Raw genomic sequence first — 11,807 nt, 5'->3', positions numbered from 1 at the left:
TATATATATATATATACACACACACACAAAGTGGCAGACAGAGTCTCGTACTATGTGTCGAGATAAATGTGCATACATATATCGGAATCAATAATTCATTTCAGAGGGGGTTTTATTTATAATGTAATAACACATTTAATCTTTTACTCTTTTTTTTTTTTTACATTGTGAGATGTCAATGTTTTCAAAGTGTCCACATTTTCCTAATTTCTTGGCTGTGTAATGACAATATTTTTGCACTTTTTCATCAAATTGTGCAGATGTTTACGATGTGAAACACCGTAGACAAATCCCGACTCACCCCTTCACATAGGAATGTGTGACAACGCACCAAGTGATATGTAGGATGTACAAAAATGGTCTTAAACTTTCAAAGCCGTCATTGCCCTGAACTCCTGCTAATTTCCAGTCCTGATAGAATTTAAAATAAATTCTCTCTCTCTCTAGGCTGATGGTTTCGGGCTCGGCCGCTCTCCCTCTTCCCACTCTGCAGCGCTGGGAGGAGATTACAGGACACACACTGCTGGAACGCTACGGCATGACAGAGATCGGCATGGCACTGTCCAACCCTCTCAAGGGCTCACGCATCCCGGGTACACAAGCTTTACTGACTGGATACTCTTATACACCCACCCACAAAAAACAATTTATCCTGTTGCTCCGGTTTACAAATGAGATGCAACCGCAGTTAACGACAGCTGGTTTAATTCAGCCAACCTTCTTGGATTGTTCTGCACTTTCCACCAAAGAAACCAAGCTGTCGGTGTGACCGCACACTTGGTGACTTTCCTCTTTGTTTATCACATATCTCTTAAAATATCTCTGATATTATTCTACCTCCCTCACCGGTTTGATTCAGCGCTTCGGCTTCATTGTGTTGTGTTTTGATCGTTGGCAGTCTTCTCTGCTGTGATGTCAGGTAAAACCCCATGATCCCAATGACGCCTCCCTCACGCATGCAGAAACAAAGGCAATGTCTGGAAATGAGGTCAGACTGGTGGCGGTTGCTTTCTTCTCACGTCTAGTCCTGTCCTCCCCCCTTTCTCTCCTCCCCACCTACCTTTCCTGCTCCCCAGCCAACTCTTCCGCTTACAGGTAAAGCTAATTACCTTGCAAGTGGATTGGGTGATCCTGTGTCTGCTGCTTTGTTGGGGAATTGTTTTGTTTGTTTGTCAGATAATGTTCGGCATAAACCGAGCAGGCTTTGTTTGATTCCTCTCTGGTGATTATTAAGAATAGCTGTGGTTCTATTGATGTTTCCACTGCAGACTTTGTGGAAGATGTGTGTACGTTAGTGTGTGTGTGTGTGTGTGTGTGTGGGCAGAGGTGTGAGTGTATGCAGGCATGAGCTTGTGCCTATTTGCGTCAGTGTGTTCTTGTCTTGTTTTTAAGTAGGTTAAAATGGATCAATAGCAACCACAGGAAACACTCTCAGAAGAGTAGTGGAGTCTCTTACACACACTCACTTTCTTTTCTTTCTGCCAACTGAGTAGCTCCTAATACACTTATTGACAGCAATTGTATTCATATTTTTCTACTGTATTTGGGGCGTCTAATTGGCCCGATTCTGCTGTGTAGCCTACAGTTTTAGAGCATTCCAGAATAACAGCAGTGTGGCTTTCTAGGTCATATGGCCCTTTGTTGACGTGTATGTATGTTAGATTAGTTCATCCGTGTTCTTTTCATTTCACAAGTTTCTCTCTCTGCTACCCTTTTTCATCGTTTACATTCTTTTTCTTTAAACTTTTCAGCCTTTTTTCTTTTGTCTTTTAACTGACATAGACAACAGAGATGGTGTCTCACCTTCCAGCCCTAAAGTGTTGTCTTCCTCCTGATGTCATCCAGCCAAAGCTTAGTGTCTTTCATTAACTTCTTGGAAGAATAACTGCAGAACAATCTTTGTCATTCCCTTCTCCACTCCACATAGACCTTTTCCCACAGAGCATGTAGCATTTATAACCTGCCCGTACTCTTCAAAATGGCACTCAATCTTGTTGAATCATCGAGACACGAATGCTACAAAATTTCGACAGCTCCTGAAAAAAAATGATGACAGAGGAGGGTGTAGAGAGATTCCATGAAAAGAACACTTCAATTGATTTTGGACATGTCATTGAGGGAGACAAGTCTGTTTTTGTCATTTTGTAGACGGTGGTGTTTTTGCTGGACAGGGTGAAGAACTCGAGCAAGATTACTCGGTCTACTCCTCTCCACCCGATCAGAGGAAAACGCGACGAGAGGCTGAGAGATTTACCTTTTTTTTGTTTGGGTTTTGTAATCTCTTATTTACCCAGTTTCCCTTCAGTATTATTTTTAAAGTTTTCGTCCATCATTCCATCAGCTAATAACCTTAAACTCAACATGTTGATTTGGGAGATTTGGGAATGCGGCGAGATTGCTAAGAAGTCTGACGAGGCAAAAACACAAACGGTCAGACGATTAGATGGGTTTTAAACAACACTCGTCAGCCAAACGTATTTTGGAAAAGGAGACAAAGACAAACGTGGGACTTTTTTATTAAGGTGACCCATATGTGGAGGAATTAAGGGTCGGTTTATGCAAGAAAATATATATGTTTAATGTATAATACGTTTATAGTTGTTCTGGATGTCCACACTTTAAGGCTAAGGGAAAAGCCGGCCATCATAAAAAGGGGGTAATCACAATATAGTTTACATTTGGGATGACTTGTCCCAAATTTGTTGTGTTGCACCCAGCTGTTCACATGAAAAGTGACAGAAGTAGTTGTGCACTAAATGAAAAAAAGAGAACTAGAGCGAGAAGTTCAAACCCTGCCTCTTTTCTCACCTCCACGCAGTTATCGCGGCGTAAAGTGGGTGTGAGTGCGGGACTGTCGGCCAGCCCAACCACTGCCATGACGGAAAGATATGTGAGGAGTAGACCTGTCACAATAATTGCTATATTGACTTATCATTTAATACATGGACATGACTTCCATAGCCTTTGTGTTTTCGGCTTGTCCACAGTTGTGATGTGGAAACATTTTGGCTTTAAGCCAAATGAAAGAGCAGTGTTGTTGCTGTTACTACTTATTTAATCTATGTGTGTTTTCGTTAACAAAGGTCACAACCATTTATAAACTGATAGGCAGGATATTGGCTGGTAAGGAATGAATAACTCTCCATACTCCTGTGCCAAATGTTTAATACTTTTTTAAATCAGCCAACAAATGTAGTTATTTTGGCAGGCAAAGAGGGGAGGAGGTTCCTGAAGCTATTTGAATGTCTTGTCCTGTGAATGTCCTCCTGGTCCACTAAATTAACCTTGTTCGCACTGCATACAGCGGTTCAGGATGCACCGATCATTATAACGTGGCTGGATTCAGCTTGTCTAACCTTCTGACTCAAGCTTGTTTGTCTATCTTAGAAACAGTTACTAGTTACTTCTGTGGTCAGTTGGTTTTTCCCAGCTGGACTAAGAGCAAGTGATGGTGTGTGATAGACATTGCCAATCAGGACTGGAGTGGATACGATCAATATGAAGTGAGAGAATCACTCTTTAATCAGGACCTGACCTGCTCTTTATTGGGAGAGCAGTGGTCTGTGAAATGGCATAATGGCCTCAAGGAAGGCATGCTACCCCACACACACACACACACACACACACACACACACACACACACACACACGGAGAGAAGACCACTGTATCCCCACTGCACTCTTTGCTATAATTACTTAACTGAGGAGTTCTCACTCGCACACACACAAAGATGGAGGCTGCAGGTGGTGTCAGTACATGTGGGGATTTTCAATTTGTAAGACATTTTTTACACATTTCTTAATGATAGTTTCCCTTAAACATTACTGCAGCTCACAGTTCTGAATAGTTTTGCCACTCAGTCCCTATTGTATTTCATAATTTGTCAGCTCAATTATAACATTTTTATGCAACTGTGCTGCAATAAAAAGCCTTGTGAAGCACTCGGCGGTAGTTTGGACTGAAGGGCTGAATTGTACTGTACAGTCAAAAACTGCATATGATGTAAAACAGTAGAGAGTATTACTGGCATTGTGAGTTCTATTGTGAGTTATGGGTTGACTTAATGCCATGGATGCTGCAGTTCAGTGTCATTCTGAGACGACTCAATACTTTTGATAGATCACAATGTGATGGAGTGTGTTCTGGGTCTGGCATCTGTTTATAAGATTTCTCTTATTTGGTGTGATGTTGACGTAAACGGTTGCATCAGGCATTGCCCCAGAAATCCCCATTACTCGACAAGTCAACTGACTTGTGGGGACTGAGACGAATGGCTTTCAGTTTAGTGTTTTACAAGCTCAGCAAAGCATTTAGTGACCAGTTATGGCCTGAGGACGGAGGTTATTGCCAGCTGAAAGAGAGCACTCCCAGTGTGGTAGAAATCATGCGCTCTGTGTCGATCACTCTATTTGAAGTGTTCAACTTCTGTAAAAGCGACTCAAATCAACCCATCTTGCTTTCTTCCCTTTGTACTCATGTGTTTTTTGTGTGGTTTGTTGACAGGAGCCGTAGGGTTTCCACTTCCCAGTGTCGAAGTACGGATTGTCATGAATAACACAAGCAACACCACAATTGTGGAGGGCAACCACCGCGAGACTCAGGTAACAAATGAACTAACAATGTCTACTCCGATTTATCTACAGACTGGATTAAAAAAAAACAATATGTCAAGAAGTGTCACTGCTTATGAATTACAAACTCCATACTGTAAACGCCAGCTTATTCATTTCCAATGGAAATACAGTCTGTTGCCTTCATAACTTTGCATGCGGTTCAGCATGTATTGCCTTGCTGATGCTGGCTATTGCATCAAGTGGATAGTGCACTCAACTCTTTTAAACCATCTGTAGCATCCATCTCGGTCTCTCCCTTTATCTCCGTGAAAATATATCGCAGGTACTTCCAGGTCTGGAGGGGAAAGAAGGGGAGCTCCTAGTTCGAGGTCCGTCTGTCTTTAAAGAGTACTGGAACAAACCCCAAGAGACCACAGAGTCTTTCACTGATGACGGCTGGTTCAAAACAGGTACCAAACCCACCTGTCTTCTTCCCCTTTCTCTTAACTCACCCTTCAACACTGTGCATGCCTACACACACACACATACACACACACACACACACACACACACATTACCTTGGAGGGAGTGAAGTCTGCCACTAATTGCATCTACGAGTTGTATGTATGAGTTGTATCTATGAGCTGTGCTGTCAGAGGGATTCACACAAAGAGGAAAGATGTCAAAAGATTTTTTCGTCTTTGGTACAGACTGCACTTTCAGGGGCTTGATTTTAAACACTTTAAAATCCAGTCCAGTAGGCGTGCACACACACACACACACACACACACACACACACTCAGAAATTGAATGTGTGTGTTTGTGTGTGCGCGCACACACATTTTGGGGGACTATGAGGGAGTGATAAATGGACTATGTGTGTTTTTGGTGCTGCAGGGCATTTTTCCTCCTAAGTGGTTGTGACTGCTCTGGGTCTTGAGAAACCAAGTATTGCGCTCTCTCTCTTTCTCTCTCTTCCTTTAGTGTGTGTGTGGCAGCACACAGGGAAGCTGTCATCTCGCTCTCTCTCTCCCTGCAGCCCAGAAATTCTCTCTCTGCCCCCCCTCCCCCCCCAAAAGAGCTTTGCTGCACTGCAAAGCCACGGGGAGACGGGCGTTAGGTTTGCGTGAGGGGAGGCTCGGGGACACGGAAGGGAGGGCAGAAGCGATTGGAGCTTTTGATTGTCGTGTAGACAACAGGAAATAAAAGGCCAGAGGCAAAAGTGTGAGGAAAGAGCTGGAACTATGTGCGGGGCTTGGGTTGAGAGAGTCGGCTACAAAGGATTGCATGTAAGGTCCCAGAGAGAGTGGGCACGGTTAAGGTGAGGATGGAGAGCCGGTGGTGGTGGTGGAGGATGAGGGGTTGGGGGGATGAATAGAAGCAAGGATGGAGCAAGTGATGGAGAGCGATGCTGGGTGAGGCAGTGGGAGAGCAGGGCAGAGTGTGTTTAATTGGCTTTGCAGGCTGGAAGGACAGAGATCCAGAGCACAGCACGCTGCTGTCACACTCCATTACAGCCACTGGCCACATAATGAGAGCCGCGCAATCAGCTCCCCACAGACCAGTCCCTCAACCCCCCCCCACACACACACACACACACACACACACACACACACACACACACTGTGGTCTGCTCAATAGGAATGTATCAAACACATTACTTACCCACCCACCTGCCTGTGTTCCCTGATGCAAACTTAAACGCTCACGTAGATGTGAAATGGGAGTTTTTTTTGTTCATCCAGGGTACCAAAAGAGAAAGTTTACATTATTTGTTGCTTAGACAATGTTAGTTGGCAATTGAAGCACTTGAGCCAAGGCTCATGGGTATTGTAGTATTAAGAGCCATCACAGAACAACATTTTTTTATCATTTTTTGAAATAAAGTTGTGGTAATTTAAACTGACTGATGACCATAATGTTAACCTGTGGTTCTGTTGAATTGTCCTCTCTTTCTTTGTTGCGCAACATTGAGCATATTATTAAAAGAAAACTTTCAAATGTGAATTTACACACTCTGTCTCAAACCGCCATTCCAATTCTGCCTTCCTAACTCTTGCTCCTCTTTTGTCACCTTCCTATCGAGCTTTCCGTCTCTCACTTTGTCTACATCCAGTGTTTGACCTCCATGTCATCGAGGAAAATGAACGGCGTTCGGCAGTAGTCTGCTTTTCAGGGATCTGACTAAGATGTACTTTTTTGCAGGCAAAATCGATGTCTTCCCTCGAATTCCAAATAGGACGATAACGCAATAAGATACGCATAACATCTCATTCATCCACTAACGAGACCAGAGTGAAGTGTTTAAGGAACTTCCCTGCCCTAAATTGTGCCTCCTAAGCACCATCTACTCTCAGGCTGCGACGCTCCATCAGTCTGCCAGTCAGGATTTGTATGCAGCCTGAGAGACTCGACTCTGGCCAAGAAGTGCCATTTATCAAACTAGCTTCTGGCCTGAGTGCAGTAGCAACAAGAGCTTTTCAAAAAGATAGTCCTCCAGGTTTAAAGTTATCCGATGGCTCTTTTGATATACTGTATCTGAGATCTACAGGACGAACACAGTTATGGTACAACAGAAGTAATGTACAGTGTTCCTCAGGTTATTTCTAGGTTTAGTATGAATTATTACAAAGATTGTTTAAAGAATATATTATATAATATATTCTCATTTAGCCTCCGCATACAATTTCCAGACCTTTATTGCATCTTCAATCTTCAGTGAGATAATAGATTCGTTTCTGTTCAAATGTCGGTCAAATTTCAACCAAATTTCCAGAAAATCAACAAAAGAAATTGCAAATGGTGTGTTTCCACCCACTGCTGTTTTGCCATCATTAGGAATCAGGCGCTTCCTATTATCTCCGCTGTGAAACTGAAGCTTCAGTGGACGTCTAAGTCACATGCTTCATGTACATCATTATTTATACGCTAAGTCTGTTTCCATTGTTTGACACATTTTCTTTTTATCAATACATCAACATTTCCACCTCAGCCAAGTGAAATACACTTTGAATGCAACATTTCTCTGTCAGTTGCACTAAAAACGGGTTGATGGAAATGCACTTACTGTTGAGGAAAGTCATATTCCTCCCAGTCATCCAAAGCTGGATTAAATAGAGCATTTCGGGCTACTGCATTCACAACCTGTCTGGTCAGCCAGCAGAACTGCATTTAGTTGAAATAAAAGCAAAAATGGTTTAAAATCCATCGCAGTTGAAAATGTCTTAAAAAGCCCCATTCTGTTTGCGATGTGTGGATGACACAAAGTGGAAGATGAAGTCTGAGAAGTAAATACAGCTTAGAGGGGAGACTGACAGGCCAATAGGAAGAGGAGACAAAGGGAAAGAGAATAAAGTGGAGCATAAGAAGTGGAGAGGAGCGTGAGAGTTTAGATCGATAAGTTCTCAGCTGGCCAGAGGTGTCTCCTCTAGTGCGAGCGGCTCCTGTGTAGCATGACTGGCAGCTCTATAGGCAAGCTGTCACCTTTTCCCGAGTGCTCTCTTTTTCCACTCATCTTCATGAACATCTCGGCACACATTGATCCCCTCTCGCCTTTTTTAAGCCCTCTTTTTGTGCTCGTCCCTCTGCCGTCCAGAGCTGCAGACAGGCGAGGGCTTTTCTTGTTGGATTTGATGCACACATGTAAATACTTCAAGTTGGGGGCAACAAAGGTGAGACACGAGCAAGAGATAAACTGAAATCGGTGTTGTCGGTTTGGCTTTAGTCGTAACCTTCCAACCTAGAGAGCCTGGTACTCCACCCGGAATGAATTATGATGTGCTGAAATAAACCATCAATATATGTATGAATACATAAATTAATAAGGACTTGTGGGAAGAGAGGTAAGCTTAGGCATTAGTGATTTAGCGGAAGCTGTGTGTGTGTGTGTGTGTGTGTGTGTGTGTGTGTGTGTGTGTGTGTGTGTGTGTGTGTGTGTGTGTGTGTGTGTGTGTGTGTGTGTGTGTGTGTGTGTGTGTGTGTGTTAACCCTACCTTTTCTGGTGTTTAATTATTAATTTGATTAACTTGGAGAGACTTGCGCTCAGAATCAAAAAAGTTAACAAAGGGGATAAAAGGCGGTCACTTTACCTGTTTAACCTCAATTGCTTTTACTCAACCTGCTTGTGTGAGCCAATTCAATCCTGTAAGAGACACAATTGGCAATAAATGTGGCAAAATATTATCTGGTCGAGGTTCTGTTGTTCTGCAACTAAAACCATTTCCACAAGTATTTTAGGAGCCTTATATTATGAACGTAAGTTGCTGCATTTCAGTCTGAACCAGACATTTCATTTGACAAATCACAAAGGTTAAAACACAGTTGAGTGAGTGAGTGAGTGAGTGCGTGCCCGCCCGTCTATCTGTCTGTGTCTGCTTGTGTGTGGCTGATGTAGCCCTAGCTGTAAAGGTGAGCTTCAGGTCTGCAGGGTAATCTCTCCGCGGACAAGACAGACAAACAGAAGTGTGGCTCATATCCTGCAGAGCCATCACTCGTCATTTGTGCATCGCTCTTTCGCTCCCAGCTGTGCTCTCCTCTTCCCTGCCTCCATCCCTCTCCGTGTTCCCAATGTCATATTTAACCTCAAGTCACTATGTGTCCTCCTAACTCCAATGTCAGAGCTCCCTGTGGGATTCACAAACACCCCACGCTCGCAGCACTATGCTCAAACCAGCCGCCCCTGTAACATTCACAGCCTAGGTGTCAACACACGGTGGTCCGGGGTTTTATGAACACCAGTTGCAGGTATATGTAGTGAAACACTGCTTCATATGAGCCACTAAACTCCAGGAGTGTTTGGCAAACTGGTGAAGCAGCTGCCACTGTATATTTTTCTGCGGAAAACCTCGGAAAAGACAATTTTGTGGTGGTAAAACTTGTATATAAGTAATCTGAGTTTTGAAATCTGGTTCGCTCGGTGTTCAGGCTGAACAATCGACGGCTGTTTTCTGGAAACCGAGGTGTCTTGGTCGACTATCACGTTTGTGTGATTCAGTGCCGAGAAGGACCACGTAAACGGCAGTTAAGTAGTTTGCTTGATGAACATGGCAGATCTGAGACGGACATCAATCCTCAAGTTCAGCTTGTTATCTGCTGGTGGAGAGGCAACCCAGCAAGGAATATAATCAGCCACCCGAATATAAAGCAATTCAAGCTCCCTTAATGGCATTATATTAAACAAATTAGTTCACTCATCCAAGTGCAAAGTGCTTTCTTGTTCGATATTAATTACAAAAGAAAAAGAGCTGTGACAAAAGTTAAGGATGATAAATAATGTCAGGGCTGAGATTTCACTGCTTGGCTGTCTGTTATTTATCCTCATTAACTCTTCCATCTAGGCATCGGGGCTTTAATGTGGAACATTAATATTCATATATGCTACGTGTTTACAGTCACTCTGAGAAGAGACACAACTCTCATCTAGAGCGCTCACATCTCTGTGCCGATAAGGCTCTCCTCTCCACAGTGATGATGGAGGACACTCGGCTTTGACCCGCGGTGTGAGAGTTTAGGTCCTGCTGAACGTGGTGAAAGACTGTGACTCCACTTGTGCCTTCTCGCCTCCTCGCACTTTAAGCACTTAAGTGATCCTAGTGCCGTGGCATGTATAATAAACACATGGCTGATAAATTGTACCTCTGAAAAGGAATAACACTATTCACTGAAGCTATTCAATGGGTTTTGAACATTATTTTAGCACGTCTAGGTGTCTGCAGAGATGGTGTACAGAAGACTTCACTGTAGCCTAAATGCACTTTGAACTACAAAGCTGCACTCAGTAGAGTGCAGATCTTCGCCAGGTGTGTCAGCAATGACCACTGCTGTAGTGTTTGAATGAATATAACCGACAATTGGTTAGCCCTCCGTCTAGACTGCAAGCGCATCAGACGTTTCACGCTACAGATACGCTGTGATTTGAATCTATGCAGACGTCTGCACCGGCTCCGAGTCCCAATATGTTGTTAGTTTATCCAAATAACGCCGCTGTGACGTTTTACCAGATGTAACGGAGTCACTGGTGTCTAAGGAAATAACACGGTGTCAGGGCGTACATTGTTGTTGTTGTTAGTAGTGGTAGTAGTATAAATATCAGTTACAATGACCCTTAATGGAATGAGAACAGTATTATAAACCAGATTTATTTTTTTTATTTTTTTTAAAGCAGCACTATAGCGTGTTGAATTTACTACAAAATGAAAAATAACATCAGCTTTGAGCTTTCAGAATAATGTCCAATGAGGATAAACAATTAGTGTATATATTGCAACAACAGCGCAGACGGACTTCTCTTGTCTGTAACTCATACACACACTCACTTATGCAAATGTTTTCAATACCATAGATACATTTACACAGCATGATAACTGTCAATTTTAATAACGCAGCATACATTACAAACCCAGTGCGCCAATATGTTTGTTTATTTGTACAGTGTAGTAGCCCAAATGTATTCAATTCTTTATATTTTTAACCATCCAACCAGTGTTTAGAATTAGATTTTTTTTTAGCCAGACCCTGTACCCATGGATCAAAGTTGCTGTTGCAGTCTGATTTTGAGTGTGGGCGACAGTACGTCAAAGCCAGAATGAGATGATAATGTGAATCTGGATCATTGGTTTCATTTGATCACGCTTAGTATGCACTTTAAAGCAGGCTACATGCCAGCCACATCTCCAGGGTGGAGTGGGGGTGTGCACATGGTGGTGAGATCAAGGTCAGACTCAAATCTCAAACAGTTACAAATACTCCTACATCAGTTATTTATTTCTGTTACGGGTTACCGCTTGAAGGTCCTGAAGACCTAATAGATGACTTCTGTCACCTCCACGAAAAACAACAATGTTTTTGTGGAATTTCAGTTGCCTCTCTCTTTCCCCAAACACCTCCAGCAGCAGCAGCGCTAGTGGCACACAGGCTGAAGTGTTTGTGTGATGTTGACCTTTGTCATATGTCACACGCTGCCCTTTTCTTTCACACACTTTGTCTCGGCAAAGAAACCCGTCCAGACTATGTGTAGTTTTGAATAGTCGACCGAGACCTCTTCAATTACATTTTTTTGCCACGGCACATGTGTGCACTCCATCAGAAATCAATTGATGACAGCAATGAATTATTTGTGGAAAGCCTGGAAAATACCCCATAGCTATTTCTGAATTGTTTCAAATCATACTTCACATTTTTCTGAGGCAACATAAATGGCACCATCACTGTGGAGCCCCCATGCTGCTTCCCTGCCAGCTCTGAGAGTCTGATGAG

General features: G+C 43.0%; 1 protein-coding gene across 1 annotated transcript in view; it reads left to right on the top strand.

The window, feature by feature from the left end:
• acsf3 (acyl-CoA synthetase family member 3) overlaps positions 1 to 5,310 on the top strand; it is a 13,478-nt gene extending 8,168 nt beyond the window's left edge. The window contains exons 5-7 of the mRNA XM_031846303.1: positions 448 to 593; positions 4,504 to 4,601; positions 4,897 to 5,310. Of these exons, the coding sequence (XP_031702163.1) occupies positions 448 to 593; positions 4,504 to 4,601; positions 4,897 to 5,145 (493 nt within the window). The 3' untranslated portion in view covers positions 5,146 to 5,310. The remainder of the gene's footprint in view (positions 1 to 447; positions 594 to 4,503; positions 4,602 to 4,896) is intronic.
• Positions 5,311 to 11,807: the final 6,497 nt, after the last annotated feature.

This window comes from Anarrhichthys ocellatus, unplaced genomic scaffold (genome assembly GCF_004355925.1).
Source record: "Anarrhichthys ocellatus isolate YVR2014 unplaced genomic scaffold, GSC_Weel_1.0 scaffold6, whole genome shotgun sequence".
Lineage (NCBI taxonomy): Eukaryota > Metazoa > Chordata > Actinopteri > Perciformes > Anarhichadidae > Anarrhichthys > Anarrhichthys ocellatus.
This window is presented reverse-complemented; position numbering and strand designations above follow the sequence as displayed.